Source organism: Mandrillus leucophaeus, unplaced genomic scaffold, assembly GCF_000951045.1.
Source record: "Mandrillus leucophaeus isolate KB7577 unplaced genomic scaffold, Mleu.le_1.0 Scaffold40, whole genome shotgun sequence".
NCBI lineage: Eukaryota > Metazoa > Chordata > Mammalia > Primates > Cercopithecidae > Mandrillus > Mandrillus leucophaeus.
In genome coordinates this window covers 2,605,887-2,623,242 of record NW_012104254.1, presented here as the reverse complement: position 1 = coordinate 2,623,242, position 17,356 = coordinate 2,605,887, and the positions used below count along the sequence as shown (strand labels likewise).

Sequence of the window (17,356 nt, the reverse complement as noted above, 5' to 3'; positions counted from 1 at the left end):
AAAATAACAAATTTCCTTCTTTTCTCTGTGTGTCTTGCAGTAACTTGTCCATGTTTAAGAGCTGCCGAATGCTCTTTGAACATTTTGTTCTATTAGCAGTATTTGCATTTACAACTTTGGCAGGAAGCCATCCAAATTTGGAGATAGGCTACACATGTTTCTTGCTTCTTTTATATAACACTGTCTAAATAGTCTTGCTGTGCTGAAGAGATGACATCTATGAGGTTTCGGAATCTAGTTGCCTAAGGATAAACTGAGTTTGACTTCATTAGTGCACAAATGATAGGTTTGTGTAGAGTTATTATAGCATTAATCAATTTGATGGATTGGAAATATGACAGAACTGAAGCAGCATGTAATATTAGTGCCTATTATTCTACAAATTATGTCTTCACCTACATTCATATGGCAGAGGAGTCATGTACATCAAGAGTGCAGAACTTTAAAAAAAAGAAACAAACAACAGAGGACATCTCTTTCATGGCCCTTCTCTTATCCTCTTACATTAGATCATTGAGAGATGGATTTCAGAATTAGACTAATTTTTTTTAGATCATAGCACTTTCATACTTCGAAATACCTTGATTTGAATGGAATAAATAGATATTTAATCCTAACCTAATATTTAAGAGAATACTACAAGTAATATATAAAGTCTTTAAGAGACTTATGGCCATACATATGTGAATTTATTGGTTAGCAGTCATTTCATTAAAAATGATAGTGGATTAGTAGTAAAGAATATTGATTTTTTGTTGTATTGGTTGATAAAGCTTAAAAATAGGTAACTTAAAGGTAATTAAAATGAATGAGAAGCAAATACTTTTTTGGGGGGTTGTGGGTGTTGCTTTATCATGTGTGCATTTCTAACATTTATGCATTATTTATTTTATGGCATTCAAAAGTTCAAGAATATGTGTCACTTCTTTTTGATTTTACTTTGTTCTTCAACGTAAATACTCATGAGCTTCTTTAAGAAATATTAATTTGCAAAAAAACTCTCCCACTAAAGCCTGAAACCTTAAGCAGCATCTCTTTTGCTCCTGGTAAAGAAGACACTAAATGTAGCATAATCAGGGCCTGGGCAAAATTGGGAAATAGGTAAAGAACTAACTGGACTTTTAATAACTAATTGGATATGCACTTAGTTATGAGGTGCTCTGATATTTGCTTTATTTCTAGGTATTCTTTTTGTCTGCAATATAGGGATATGTTTCTTCTTTATAAAAATGATAAAAATTTAATGGATCTTTTGTTAGAGAATACTATTAGAATAGTAATTCTAATTTTAAAGAGTGAATTAATGTAGGTCACTAGGAGTACCTTAGAGTAAGTTACTGCTTTAGTATGAAAGTGGTACAGGAATTTCTTTATCATGAAATAATTAATTTCTAAAAGGTGGGTAGTTTAATTTAGAACTCTTATAATAAAGATATTAGCTTAAATGATGCCTATATAAAATTTAATTGTTGTTAATTTAAATTTCATATTTTGGCATGTATTATTGTAGAAGTCATCTTCAGTTTGGAGCAGTTGAGAAGCCAAGATTTTAATTAATAACCTCAGGACCACAAGAATTTTTCACATTCTAAGAATTTACCTCCTAGAAAGAGAGAAAAGATATTGACATAACAGTATGATAGAGTAGAAAATGATATATAAGAAAAATGCAAACTGCTGTGGACAGTATAGATAAAGGAGAAATTAGATTTGCTTAGTCCTAAAAGCCTTTTTGATGGATGTGGCATTTAAACTTGGTTGAGAAAGGTATAGGATTTGGGTATATGGCAGTGAAGGAGTATTCTGAACTTAAGGGGAACAATTTGAGCAAAGTCACAAAGATGAGAAAGTATGAAGTTTGTGGGGGAAATTTGAAGTACTCTGGTTGATACAAGGGTCATGTTAGGGAGGTAGTAGGCAGGGATCCCCATTCTCCTCACTAATTCATGTGTGTTCCCCCTGCAAGCTTTCTCCTTGGTCAAAAAGGATGATTTTATCAGAAGAGAGCAAGAATGAATGACTGGGTTTCCTGCAAAAACTTCAAATAAGTTGTTATTTAATTAGAACGGTGTTCTCCAATGTTGGATGAGATGTATGTAGGAGCAAGGGGTGATTACTGACTTTGTCTGACCTTGGGAAAGAGAAGAGTAGAGAAGAAGTTGTCCTTTTGGATTTTGTCTTTTCCCAAACCAAGAGATCAGCTTTTTATAAGGTGTGAATAATAATTTTCATGATTCATATATTTACATATGAAGACAATTATAGAGCTCGTTTCCTAGAATGATAGCTACGTGGTTGATTTGTAGATTCATTGCCCAGTTTAGGATTTCCACTTTGGGCACTCCTAGGGAATAACTAGTTTTTTTTTTTTTTTTTTCCTTTCATGTCTTGCTTTACATGTAATGTATGTGCAAGACAATCCTTTGAAATACAGGAAGAAAAACATATAAATTAACTATATATTACTTACCTTTGCACTAACCCTAAAACTGGAAATCTCTTTCTATACAATGTTTTTTATTAAATATATAGTTTACATCAGATGTTACTGCTGTATCACTCCTCAGTTCAACTTACCTGGCAATCTCACTGTTCCCCTTTCCATTTCCTATGACTCTAACCCAAGAATCACCATTTATGAAAATTTCATGTCCTTATCAATAAAAATTTGAGCATGCAGGCCTGAATTTAGAAATCATAAAATTGTTAATTGCTGAGCCGATATGTCATGCAAATTATAAAACATATACTAAAAAAGAAAGTAGAGTTAGAAAAGATAAAAATTCGAATTCCAGGAATTTTAGGCAGCTATGTAATATTTTTTTGAGTTGTGTTATTGGTTGTAGTGTTGAAGTTGTTTGAGTAAAGTTTATTTTATTTTTTATGTTTTGCCATGAATTTTTGTTATCTTCCCTGCTACATTCTTAGCCTGCGTAGTACAGAGTAATAACAACAATGATGATACTGCTAATAATGAAAACAAATGTTTATTCAGCCGGCATTTACTGATAACCTGCTATATGCTAGGTTCTAGGGATGAAGTGGTAAGCAAAAATCAGACGTGAATGGTGGATTCATGGTGCGTATTTTCTCATGGAGAAGGTAAACAATCAACTGCTTAAATGTAAAAATACAGACGGGAGTGCATGCTATAAGAGCTTGTAAAAGGAGTGTTTGAACTATTAAAGGAGGTCAGCGAAGACTTCCCTGAGGATAGGACTGGCTACATAATTTTTAAGGCCTTGTGCAAAATGAAAAGGTTCAAAAATTACTCACTTTCAAGACTGAGACAGCAGAACATTAAACCAAGCAGGGGGCCCTTCCAACTGCAGGCCCTATGCAACTGCACGGGCTATACGCTCATGAACCTGGCTGTACCTGTGGAAGTGATTTTCGAGCTGAGATGTGCCAGTATCATAGGAGGATAAAATTGTTCCAGGCAGAAGAAACTGCAGGGGGAAAGTGGTGCATTCAGAAACTGGATGAAGGCCAGTGTGGCTGGAGTGCAGAGTCAAGGTGGGGAATGTGTGTGTGATGAGGTAGGCTGGTAGAGAGGGTAACTTCAGAGACCAAGTAGAGCCCTGTAGGCCATGTTGAGGATTTTGGTCTTTATTCCAAGAACCACATGTAACTATTGATGTGTCTTAAACGTAAGATTTACTTTTGATGTGGTAAGAAAACAAGTAACTTGCACTTTGACTGCATTGGACAACTTTCTTCCTCAGCCTCCATTTCTTGCCAACCCCCTTTTTAGAAACTTTCTGTCTCACCTTCTATGTTTTTTCTAAGGCTGTCCCTTCATTTAGGTGTGTTTAAAATGGCACTTCACACCAGAGGTGCTTTTGGTGATAGAAACTGAAAATAGGTAGAGTAGGCGAATCATGACATTTTATTTACTATTGAAGTAGTTTGTGGTCTAAAACATTTCAGGTCAACTGAAGAAAAACTAGTAAAATATAAAAATGTTTTATTATTGTTTTAAAATGATTTTTCTTTTAAAATGCCACAGATTTTTAAGATGTATATTGTCAGCGCCATGATTTTAAATCCTTAATCTCTCTTTTACACATGCTGAGGAACAAGGGGTGATTACTGACTTTGTCTGACCTTGGGAAAGAGAAGCATAGGGAAGAAGTTGTCTTTTTGGACTTTGTCTTTTACATAATAGGTATTCCCAAACCAACACATAAGCTTGCTTTCTGTTAGGTGTGGATAATAATTTTCATGATTCATAGGTTTACGTATGAAGACAGTTATAGAGCTCATTTCCTAGAATGATACCTGTGTGATTGATTTGTAGATCCATTGCCCAGTTTAGGATTTTCACTTTTGGCACTCTTAGGGAATAACAAACTAGAGATTTTTTTTCTCTTGTGTCATGCTTTACATGTAATTATATGAGCTCTGTCACTGATACGGTTTGGATGTTTGTTCCCTGCAAATCTCCTGTTGAGATTTAATCCCCATTGTTGGAGGTGGGTCCTGGTGGAGGTGTTTGGATCATGGGGGTGGATCCCTCATGAATGGCTCAGTGCTATCCTTGATAGTGAGTTCTCTCTCTCAGTTCACACGAGATCTGGTTGTTTAAAAGAGAGTGGCATCTCCCCGCCTTCTCTTGCTCCTACTCTTGCTATGTGTGACACCTGCTCCCCCTTTGCCTTCTGTTCATGTAAGCTTCCTGCAGCTCTCACCAGAAGCAGATGCTGGCACTGTGCTTCTTGTACAGTCTGCAGAACTATGAGCCAAAACAAACTTCTTTTCTTTATAAATTACCCAACCTCAGATATTTCTTTACAACAATACCAACAGCCTAACAGAATCATGTAAGGTGATGCACTTAAGTCAGTGATATTTATATTCTCTGAGCTGCTCATGGGTAAGATAGGCAGCTGGTCATTCTTTGTATACTCTACGATTTCCTGTCTACTGCATGATAAACTGCAATTCCTGGCTGCTGGCTATATGGGTTTATATCAGTCTATTTGCCTTCTCTTTTTAAGTCATAAATTCTATTTGTGATGAAAACACTGGATGTTTTGGTAGAGTTACCTTCTGAGAATTTATTTTCAATAATGATTTCTGAGTTGAAACAGAGTTTATGTCTTAGATTGAGTAAAATATTCACCCTTTTCACCTATTTCCAGCTTTAGATTCTTAATAACAGAGCTTTTGGTATTTGTAGGCAGCTTCTTTGATCTTATTTGCAGTGAAGTAGTATGTTGCAAACTTTCTGTTACTTTCATGTTTGTCTTTTGGATGAGATCTGGAGAATCCATGGGGGTGATGATGAATTAACTTTTTTTTTTTTTTTTTTTTGAGACAGAGTCTCACTCTGTTGCCCAGGCTGGAGTGCAGTGGTGCGATCTTGGCTCACTGCAACCTCTGCCTCTGGGGTTCAGGCAGTTCTCTTCCTCAGCCCCCTGAGTAGCTGGGATTACAGGCGCCAGCCACCACTCCTGGCTAATTTTTTTATTTTTAGTGGAGATGGCCATCTTGGCCAGGCTGGTCTTGAACTTCTAAGCTTGTGATCCACCCGCCTTGGCCTCCCAAAGTGTTGAGATTACAGGCGTGAGCCACCACACCTGGCTGATGAGTTAACTTTTAACTGAAATTACTGACCACGTAAATTGCTGTTCATATAAGAACTCTGTTATGTTACAGAGTAGTGAAGTAGCTTCTGATTTATCAGAGAATACTTAGATTATATTCAGCATATGTTTAATACTAGTGTATGTAAAGGTTGGTGCAAAAATAATTGCAGTTTTTGGCATATCATTTGTTGGATTCTTCTTTGTAAAAGCCATAAAATATCAGAATCACCAATTTTAACACAGTAATACAGGTTTAATACAGTTTTTGGGCAAAAACTGCATTACTTTTGCAGCAACCTAATACTTCATTGTTTTAAAAATTTGTAATGCATGCCTAGTATGTGCACAAAATAGCTAACCAAGAGTTAAAATTACCACAATTTTAAATTAGAATGTCCTGTTACCTTAACATAGATGGTAATATTAAGTTGAGTAAAACTTTAATTAGCCAGCATGTTTAGGGAATTAAATGGTAGGTTTAATCAGATATCTTCTTTCTTTTTACAGACAATTAACATCAACTGTATGCAAAGCATAGTACAGTGTATGGTTCACAGATGCATATGACACATCTGTGTCTCCAAGGAACTTGATTTCAATATTTATTCTTCGAAATGTTGTGAATTTTATTCCTATGCTTTATTGCTAGTAAGATTAATATAATGCATATAATTGAATCTTTGATGATTTAGAATTTTATAACAAACGAATCTCATTGTATTGTTTTTAGTATAGATGTAAGCAATATAGGTGTGCTGACTATACAATTTATCCGAAAAGGTTATTTTTTTGAGTAATTTGCTGATGTCAGCTTGTTTTTGTTTCCTTTTATTTTAAAAACTGTTATACAAGTTAATTGGTTCTTAATGAAATTTTACTTTGTTAAAGTTGTGACAGCAAAGTATTTTGTTTCATTGCTGTGTTGGTATATGCGTTGAAATTCAGTAGCCCTTATATATATGTGTAATATTGTGGGGAACAGCATACAAAATTATGTGTAGTTCATTATTTACTTGATGTTTTCATGGCATTATCTCTAAATATGAGTTTAATTTTGTGTAGCCCAAACCAAACTAAACCTAAAAGTCACATTTGTTATTTATTGTAATAATACTGTGTTTTTCTTTTTATTCTAAAGTATAAGTAAAAGCAAATTAAGGAGTTCCTTTTTCCCATTCCAGGGATTTCTTTAGAACATTTTAAATGATCAGTCTTTAAAAAAAAAATGCTTCACATGTATAAATTTATTTTTAAAAATCAGCCAGAATTATATATTAAAGTTATTTGTTGCTATGTCACAGAGACTAAATTAGTATAAACACAATTAGAAATATAACAATTATTATCAAATCTCATATATTTAGTTGCTGAGAGCAAATGTAGTTACGTTATTAAAATGGGTGATTCTGATGTTTTGTGACTTTTACAAAGAAGAATCCAACAAGTGATATCCTGATATCCTATGTATTCTGTCAGTGGAGCCATTGCTTCTTAAGTGCAGTTGATTAGACAAAGTTCAAATCTAGTGCTTTTCCCAAACACTGGGAGATTGGTAATATTCTCTTTGTAGCTGCAGTCTTCTCTAGATGAGAGATTAAGGGTCAAGTCAAGTTTCATTTCAGGCCTAAAATTATCTTTACTGGCATTATTTCACATTGTAGTTACGTAATGCTTCATCACGCAACTTTGCTCTAACTGTGTTTGTGGAGTGGTGTTGGTAGGGTCAAGGCAATGAAATCTTCTGGAATACAACAGGATTCCTCTGTATTTTTAAATACTGCCAGATTGTGGGGAAAGATGGACAGTTTGATACAGATATATTTGATTCTTTCATATAATGTCCGCTTGAAAGTTTACTTTGTTAAAAGTTTACTGTAAAATATTAAAAATATTATTTCACTACATTTTTTTGTAGTAAATTAGACATCAGTATCTTTTTATACATATGAATAATATTTAGAATATGTCTGTGTTTGAAAGAAGCTAACGGAATTGTAGCATATGGGCTATTTTGTTTTTTTAATTCTCATTTTGGATTGGGCAAGGTATCTTCCCCTCCTCCCCACTAAAAAAAAATCAGGAAACGATAAACCAAACATGCTTTTAAAACAAGTTTTCTGACCTACTCATACTGGTTACCATAGAATCTAAGATAGTGTGATTAGTTGCCGTGTATACGTCAACCTTAGCAATTGACTTTAAATGCTCTAGGCAAATGTACATGATTATTAATTTGGTTTGTTATTGATACGTTTTTGCTCTATGTGCCTAATTATCACTGCGTTGTTTCCATAGCTGCAGAACCTTGGCCTGAAAATGCTACGTTATATCAGCAATTGAAAGGTAAATTCTTGTTCACAATTAAAAATGGCTTTGTATCAAGCTGTATGTATTACAAAAAAATCCTCAGTAATACAATTTACTGCAAAGAGAATATAACATGTAAAAGAAGGGATTCCCTTGTATAATTTGTCTAGGTAAATCTAGGAGGTTTTACCTAAACTTGTATCTGCCAGTGTAAACCAACTATTCATGGCCTATAAGGTCCTTAGTTTATTATTGACTTGTTATATTGGCTGCTGTAGGCGGTGTAAAATGATGTGGTTGCAGGAGAAGTTGGCAGATTTACTGCACCAATAGCTGAGACAGCAGATTTTTGAAGTCCTGTGGTAAAGTGGGCTCTCAGTAAAAAGGAACTGTTAAAATGTATAGGCTAGGATGGTTCAGGCTCCCTTTAGCAGCTCTTCATATATCATCAGATCACATTATGGACCCCATTTGGGGCTTAGCAGCCTGCTACAGTTGTCAGAAGACTGCAAAGTAATGAAGACTAATAGGCAGCAGCCCTAGTCTTCTAAGCATGGAATTTTTATTGCAGCAAACTTGTCATCTTTCTTTTGTGTGACAGACCTAGATACACTGTGCAATATTAACTGCAAGCTGGTTTTATATTATTGTGAGTGCTTTTACTTTTAACTAGAAGGGTTTCAGCAGATTTTACTTAATTTTAATGAAGAGAAACATTTCTTGAAAACGAAAAATGAGTTTGATTTTAAGTGAACAATTTTAATTACATTGCTGATAAAATGAGATAAGTGATCAAATAATTTTAGAGGGAACTGTCCTAGTTTATCATTATTTGTGATAATTTAATCAAAATTATAATTATATAATAACATTGATATAAAACTTTTGAATTTAGTGGTAGGCAATACCTTTGAAAAAATATAAATACTTTTTAAAAATAAAAATATTATATTCTATTTGGTTAAGTTATGCTTCATTGTATTTCCACAGGGGAGCAAATTTTACTTTCTGACAATGCAGCTTCTCTTGCAGTGCAGGTAAATATGTAAATAATATAATATGTTTTTCACCCCCTACGTGATTTGCATCATTTTTCATTGCAATTATATTTTTCCCCTTCCAAAAAGTCTGACACTATATGTTTAGATTTTTTCCTGTGTGATTTACCATTATCTATATAACATTGCTTGTTTGTGAAGAATAATTTTATTATGTAATATTCAGTTAATTGTCAGTATATAAAATAAACAAATTATTTTTTTTTTTAGAAATCACTTTGATGTGCTAGGCACATTCTGTGTCTCAGCAGTTGGTTTGCTTTTGGCTGGATATGATGGTGTTGATTATTTGGGGTGATATGTTCATTTGTGGACTCACAATTATTTCCTAATTAATTTGTTAAGATTTATTTATCACATATTTTTAAGCATTGTTTTGCTCATTGCACTCATTGGCCTCTAACTTTAATCTGTTTGGTAATCTTGTAGCAGTGTTCTGGTTCTCTAGCCACTCCTGATATATTTATTGATTACATGAGTGTTTATTATTCCCAAAACCATTTATGAAATGTAATAGTTCTTCAAGTTGTATATACCATTTGTATAATCCAAAAAAAATTAGTGCCCCTGTAAACTTTAAGCTGCATTATAGGAAAAATAGGATACTTGCAGATGTTTTGCTTAAAAAACAATGTTTATGATGTAGGTTATGGAATTATAGTTATCCAATCATTTTGCATATTTAGCTGCTATTTGCTTAGCTTGTGTAGTTTAACATAGGACTGAGCATGTAGACTGTATCCACTAAATGTCTGTTGTATGAATAGTTTATAAGTGTGGTGAAAGTAGTCTTGCCTTGATAACAAATGTAAAAGTAAATGATTTGCTGTGTATGAAATAGTATTTTCAATCTTTATATCTTTGGAAAGATAGTTTCAAGGCACTGTGAATATTTTAGTTGAAGCACTGATTCTTAACCCTTTTAAAATTGCTATTTTGGGGATAACCCTTTCAGGATCTGGCAAAAGCTGTAGAACATTTTTCCAGAAAATATACCCAGGCTATTCTGCATGTGGTTTCAGTAGGTTTACTGAGTTTCCTGCTGAAGCTATCTGAATCCCCTAGGAAGAGCCCCTGAAACTACATAATAGTAGTTTAGGAAGTGCTGAAATAATTTTCATCAAATAGAAAGGTATTTTGGGTAGGAATATACAGTGTTTTTCAACTGGGCAGCTCTTTAGTACTCCCCCTACTGCCATCCTGTGACATTTGACAATATTTAAGTGTTTTTGCTTGTCAAAACTGTTGAAGGGTAGAGTGCTATTCTCATCTATTGGTTAGATGCCAGAGATGCTGCTAAAAATCCTAAAATGTACAGAGTAGTCCCTGCACAACAAAGAATTATCCAGCCCTAAATGTAAATAGATTTGTCAAGGTTGACAAACCCTGGAATAGATGGGTTAGCCAGTTTTCAGTACAAACCAAAATACCATTATATTACCATTTAAAAAAATTAACGTTTTAAATAATCCAGAGAAGGGAGGAAAAAATAAATCTTAGTGTGTATTTTATTTGTTAATTCTATTTTTATGATTTCTATTAATTTGCTTTCTTATGGTTTCTCAAATCATAGTTGCAATTAAAAATAAAACCAGAAAAAAGGACCTTTTACAATGTAGAATTTTCCTTAACCATTTCAATGTTTTTATCCTACATATGTCACTTCGATGATAAATTAAGCAGCGTATATTAAAATTTCTTGGTTTTCTTCAATATTCTTTGGCTTGGCAGCTGATAGTAGCCATGACTATAAATGTGACTTTTCCAGATATCTGATGTAAACTTTATGGAGTAATTTTCTTCTATATAGTGGGCCAGCATTCGTTTAGAAGAATCAGTTAAAGGCCTATATTTGATGTATAAAATTGATCAAAACAATGTGACAGGTATCCACAAACTGGATTATTTTCTAGAAGATACCAGATATCAAACATCAGATATTTTAATAGTCTGCCAGTTAGGCCATTAGGAAATTTAAATTTTACTTAACATATACACTTGGTGTTTGTTATGCCTCTGAAACTAAGTGGTTAGGTCTTTTTGGACTCTAGGAACTTTTATGATTTCAGTTTAAAAATAAATGTTGTTTTTCCTGTAGGTATTTCCCCTTAGATTTTCTATCCTTCACTCTTGTATGTTGAGTATAGTGAAGTATTAGTATAGCATGTTTCTCTGGTCCCTTGAGCCAAATGTGTATATATGCAGTATTATACACACATGCACACGCTAGAGAGACAAGAGAGATATCTTCCATTCTGTACTTGTGCTTTGAAGGACTTAAGCTTATACTGATTAGAAACAATAACTTTGATAATAATTCTCTGTTACTATTCTCTCTTACCCCCAAGTCCAAACCAGCCATCTAATAAATACATAGCATTGGTCACATTTGTGATTTGAAATTTTCTAGAAGCCTCGTTTTAAAAAAGTAAAAAGAAATAGGCAGAATGTATTTTAATAATATGCATTATTTTACCCAGTATATCCAAATATTATTTTAATATGTAACCAATACATAATTTATTAATGGGACATTTTTTATATTAAGTTCAAAATCTGAAGTGTGTTTTACACTTACGGTACCTCTCAATTTATGCTAGCCAGATTTCAAATGCCCAGTAGTCTCGTGTAGCTAGTGGCTTTTGTGTTAGACACTGTTATTAATAATAGAATACAATATGAGCAAGACATAATATACTCTCCAAGGTTTTGGCAAAAATTGTTTTGTTTAAGAAGTTTATGTCTATTGACTGAGTATATGCTGTCTTTTATAGAAGATTCCAATTGGTATCTGTTTCAAAAACAGCAAACCCTAAATAGAGCTCTTTGTTTCAAGTTTGCTCAAATATAAAATAGAGATATAATAGAAGCTATCCTGTTGGGTAGGATAGGATTGAATATGTTAACATTGAATATGAGAATTGAATATGTTAACATATGTAAATCACTTAGAAAAGTACCTGGCATATTGTAAATATGCAATGAATGCTAGTTGTTACATTTTTCTCTCCTAATTCTTTGAAAGAAATACACATATTCAGTGTCAGTAAGAGGAATGGAAGCTTGCAGGCTTGATAGTACCTGAAAACACTAGAGTAATTGAAAATAAATGTTATGTGTAAGAAGAATCTTGTTTGGACATGCTTGTGTTTGTGTGAACATTAATTTTTGTAATCATTCTTTATCTAAAAATTAATATTGAATGCTGTAATGCAAACAATTTTATTAATACTGAATAATATGTTTTAAAACTATTTATTGAATACTTTTATTGCATAAGACACTCTATTAAAAGCTTTTATGTGCAGCATTGCGTTCAGTCCTTCCCATGACCCTAGTGCACGGTAGTATTATTATCCTCATTTTAAAGATGTGGAAACTGAAGCTCAAAGATGCTTCGCCCACATTCATAGAACCCACAAATTGTGGAGATAAACAGAAAACAACAACAACATTGGCTGAGTGCCACCTGTGCTTGTCACTGTGCTGAGCTCTTAATTCATACTAACCCATTTAATCCTTATAACAACTGTATGAGGTAAGTGCTGTATAGGGTAGGTATCATAAATAATCCTTTCACACAGCTACCCTATGAGGTAGGTACTATTTTTATTCCTATTTTCCTACAGATTAGGAAAGTAAGGCAGAGAGGTTAAACAGTGAGCTCAAAGTTAAATAAATAGTGCTTGGCAGAGCTGGAATGCAGACCTAGGAAGTCTGGATCGACAGTCCACACTCATAATACTTGGCTGCATATTGGTCTAGTCCAGTGATACAGATCTTGAAGTTTTACCTAACAATAAGTGATCATTTAATCACAAATTATTTCTGACATTTCTTAGTAAATTATGTCTTATGATTAATCGTTTACATTAAGGAGTAAAAGAACATGTCTTAGCTTTTGTATCTTTGAAATGGGATAAAGATAATCTTACCTCTATAATATTATGAAGCTCAAGGTAGGTAATAAATGGGAAATTCTTTTGAAAAAAGTGAAAGGAATAGGAATGTAAGATGTTGAATACAGAATTAGTGCCTATTTTGACTGTAAAGATTTATGTACTTATTTTGTGAGTGTCTTTATATAATAAAATGTTACTTTCCAATAAGTTTTAGAAGTCTAATGTGCTATCCATTGTGCAACAGAGATTTTCTAGTAAGTTTTAGAAAGAATTTTGCTTTATGTATGTGAAGCCAGTTTTAAAAATCTGGGGTTTTTTTTTGTATGGCTTAATCTACATATTATAAAAATTTGACTTTTTTTTGGAGTGTCTCAAACTGATGATCATTATTAGAATATTGCATAAACAAGTAATCTTTTTCCTTACTTTTTACTTCAAGTTAAGAATAGCATTTAAGCTCAGGTGTCCTTGTTCCATTTAATATTTTTACTTTTTCTTATTGTTTGTTAATAAATGCTTTTCTCTAAAAGTGAAAGGGAAGACAACAGAAAAAAACTATTTTCTTTCTGTTGAATATAGTATATAATTTGAAAGTCAGCATTTTGTTTTGTTTTGCTTTTTTGAGAAGGAGTCTAGCTCTGTCGCCCAGGCTGGAGTGCAGTGGTGTGATCTCAGCTCACTGCTGGCGTGATCTCCACTCACTGCAACCTCCATTTCCCAGGTTCAAGTGATTCTCCCACCTCAGCCTTCTGAGTAGCTGGGACTGCAGGGATGCACCACCAAGCCCAGCTGATTTTTTTGTATTTTTAGTAGAGACGGGGTTTCACCTTGTTGGTCAGGCTGGTCTTGAACTGCTGACCTCAAATGATCCACCCGCCTCAGCCTCCCAAAGTGCTGGGATTACAGGTGTGAGCCACCACACCTGATCAAAAGTCAGCATTTTTATAGGCCCCATTAATGCTGGGACATAAACACTCATTTCAGATTTGATGATAAATGCTTAGCTGACCCTTGCATTTTCCTTCTTTTAGCAAATGAAGCTTTCTAGAAGGATGGATTAATTATTGGTTAAATGATAATATCCAAATGTAGTGTTTGGGAAAGAGCAGGAGAGAGGAGTATCTGTCTGTCTTTTGAGGCTGCAGGTTGATTACTGCCTTAGAGACAAAACTTTGAGTGTGAAAATACAGCTACTGTAAATTTGTCGTGTCATTTAAATGGCCATAGTAGACAGCTACCTGCAGAATTTTAGAGGAAATGATTTTGAATTTTCAGTTTGGTTGGATACATTTTGTTTTAAACGAGTTGTTCAGGGTTTTATGCCATTTTAAAGGGTCAGTTTAAACCTGATGTAAATAGAAGTAGGATGGACATTAGTATATGTATTTTAATAAATAATATAATATTCTATGAAAAACCTTTAACAAATTGACAAAACTTTATTAAAGCCTCAAAGTATAAAATTTTAGGTTTTTAAAATTTGTACATTCCTCTTAATTTGATTGTCCTCTGTCAGATGAGGCTTCTGAATTCACTTTCAGGGTTAGGTGAAGGAAAGGAAAGCTAAGGGATAAACATAACTTAGTATACATTTATGAGATACAGAGACTTGTAAAATCCTTTTCAGTATTCCAAACAAGCAAAATGGAGTCTGCAGATGTTTGTTTGATATCAGTGAGTTTAAATTCTTCAGACTGATTGTCTTACATTACATTATTATAGTTTGTGTGCCAGAAATGTTAAAGCATTTTGGTGATTTATGCTTATAAGACCTTGGATTATTTCAGTATATAAAATGTGATCTTTATCAAGATAATTGTGAACTGAAATTGCAAATAGAATTTAGCAGTTTAAAAAACAAATCTCAATATTAGTTTCTCAACACTTAAATGGCATGGTGTATATAAAACATTAAAATTGGTCAGTGTAGAATTTGTGGAAATGAAGTATATTCCAAATAGAATTAGGTGGCTATAGGAGTTATTATTTTTAGTAATTCGTGAAATAATGTGAAATGGTTATAAAGGGTAATGGTTTGCTAATATAAATATATATTTAACTTAACAAAATTCACACTCCTGCAGTTCTGAGAGATTGCAACTTAGAATAACAACTGTATACTTTTTTATTTAAAAAGTAAATAGCAAGCAGGACTTTATAATTTGTTGCTATTAAACAGAACAATAAAGATACAGTAGTAAGATGGAAAAACAACAGCCTTTTTTTTAAAACAGAAAAAGGCTAGAATTCTTCATTATTAGATATACAATATCAACATAATCAATCTAGCAACATTATATTTGAGCTGAAAATATACTTAAATTTGAAGCCATACACTACCCTGTGTGAGTGAAACATCTTTCATATAGTTCTAAGATGAAATTACCCTTGAATGAATAGCATCTTCATTTATCTTCAAACCCCTTCTGTGCTTTTAGTGAATCTATTCTTTCAACATTCTACAACAAGAATTACATTATACCTTTATACCAGAGTACTTCTGCAGTGTGAAATAGATTGGTTTGGAAAATGAACCTGGCTTTGCTATAAATTACATTCACAGGTACAAAGGAATTTGTTATTTTGTTTAAAATAGTCATAAATATAATTAAGGTCTTAATTTATGTTAAACTACAAATATGGCTATTATGGTAACTGGATTAGGAACTTAATCTGTCACTTCAAGAATGATACCTAACACTTTTCATTTATAACCTTAGATACTTTATTTCAATTACAGGGTCTGCAGCTGTGTGATATAAAAATGAATTATTTTATAGATAGATTTGTTCATGGTTTTTAATTTTAAATCATGCCTCTTCAGTAAGGTTAGAAAATAATTCTTCAGTTGTCACAAATTTTCCTTTGTGTCTGGTTGAAAAAGGATATGAATTAAAATTCACAACCATTTTTATTTTGTGTCCTGAAAATGGCGTTGCATGCTTGAGAATAGTCCTTAGTGAATTCTTACATAAAATATTTCAAATTTAATTAGGAAATGAATAGAAGCTTTGTCTTAAAGAAGAAAAACTTGATGTCTGCTGTCTAAGGATAGCTTTACCTGGTTGGACTGAAAATGGATTGCTACCTGTCTAGAATTTGAATAACTTTGTTCATGTGACTTACATAAATTTAGAAGCTGTGTTTCTAACCCCTCGAATCCCATGGTATTAATCAGTGTAAAGCATCTAATCTTTAAAAGGTTATTAAAGGCAATTCTTTAAAATTTTGATTTACTTTTATATTTTTATTGGCAAGCAATCCTGATTTTATTGCTTAGGTGCAACTAAAGAGAGTGTGCTGTGTATCTAACTTGAAAGACAAATGTTCATTTTGTCTTTGGAATAAAGAAGAGGAAAGAAGACATTGGTGCTGGTCATTGGCAAGTGTTTCAATGCTGAGTTACTATTAGTTAATTAAAGAGAAATGAGTGTATTTTATGTTCCTGCCATCTGCTAGTTCATCCTAAGAACTTTAATTTTTTTTGTTATTATTTTTCTCAGTTGGGAATTTTTTTCTAAGTAACAAAATTTTAAAGCATTCATTATAGGAACTCAGAAAAATAATATATATATTTTTTCCTTTTCTCCCCAACTGTTCATTCAGTGGCAACTATGTAACTGCTATGGTGTTAGGTTCCTGGGTTACAAGAATTGTTCTTTCTGTACCTTTGACTATTTTATAACTCTTGCTTAATTTTGACCCTACAACTTTATGAAAGTAGTAAACAAGATAGACATGGTGTGTATGTACTAATGAAGCTTATATTCTTGGGAGGAGGGGCTTTTATCAGTTCATTTATCGGTTTTATCAGTGTGTTATTTATATGTAATTCTCACAGGGAAAACTTGTATCTTTCTGTATTCTAGTTGTCTTTTTTGTTGCTTTCGGAAATAACCTGATTTTTTTCTATAGCTGTCAGATGTTGATGTATCTAAAATTGACTTAGATATTCCAGGAGTAGTTTCTAGGTGAGAGTTTTATTAAGGAAGGTCAGTCTATGAAGTGATATGTCTTCAAATGTGCTCTCAAATAACATTTCATATTTTTTGGTAACAAATTCACTCTCTTTAAAGCTTTTTATGCTTATTGAATTGTGGTTTCTGTTTTCTACATAGATAATAATAATAATTATTATTATTATTTGTACTTTAAGTTCTAGAGTACATGTGCACAATGTGCAGATTTGATATATAGGTATACATGTGCCATGTTGGTTTGCTGCACCCATCAACTCATCATTTACATTAGGTATTTCTCCTAATGCTATCCCTCCCCCAGGCCCCCACCCCCTGACAGGCCCCGGTATGTGATGTCCTGCTCTGTGTCCAAGTGATCTCATTGTTCAGTTCCCACCTAAGAGTGAGAACATGTGGTGTTTGGTTTTCTGTCCTTGTGATAGTTTGCTGAGAATGATGGTTTCCAGCTTCATCCGTGTCCCTGCAAAGGACATGAACTCATCCTTTTTTATGGCTGCATAGTATTCCATGGTGTATAT

The 17,356-nt window shown here is 33.2% G+C and overlaps 1 protein-coding gene across 3 annotated transcripts in view; it reads left to right on the top strand.

Annotated features, from left to right (window-relative positions):
* MTX2 (metaxin 2) overlaps positions 1–17,356 on the top strand; it is a 68,981-nt gene that overhangs the window by 17,492 nt on the left and 34,133 nt on the right. For 2 of the 3 annotated variants that reach the window (XM_011991848.1, XM_011991850.1), the window contains exons 2-3: positions 7,887–7,934; positions 8,889–8,935. In XM_011991848.1, the coding sequence (XP_011847238.1) occupies positions 7,887–7,934; positions 8,889–8,935 (95 nt within the window). Of the gene's footprint in view, positions 1–1,918; positions 2,651–7,886; positions 7,935–8,888; positions 8,936–17,356 lie in introns of those variants that run through there. The other variant, XM_011991849.1, reaches the window with a different exon arrangement.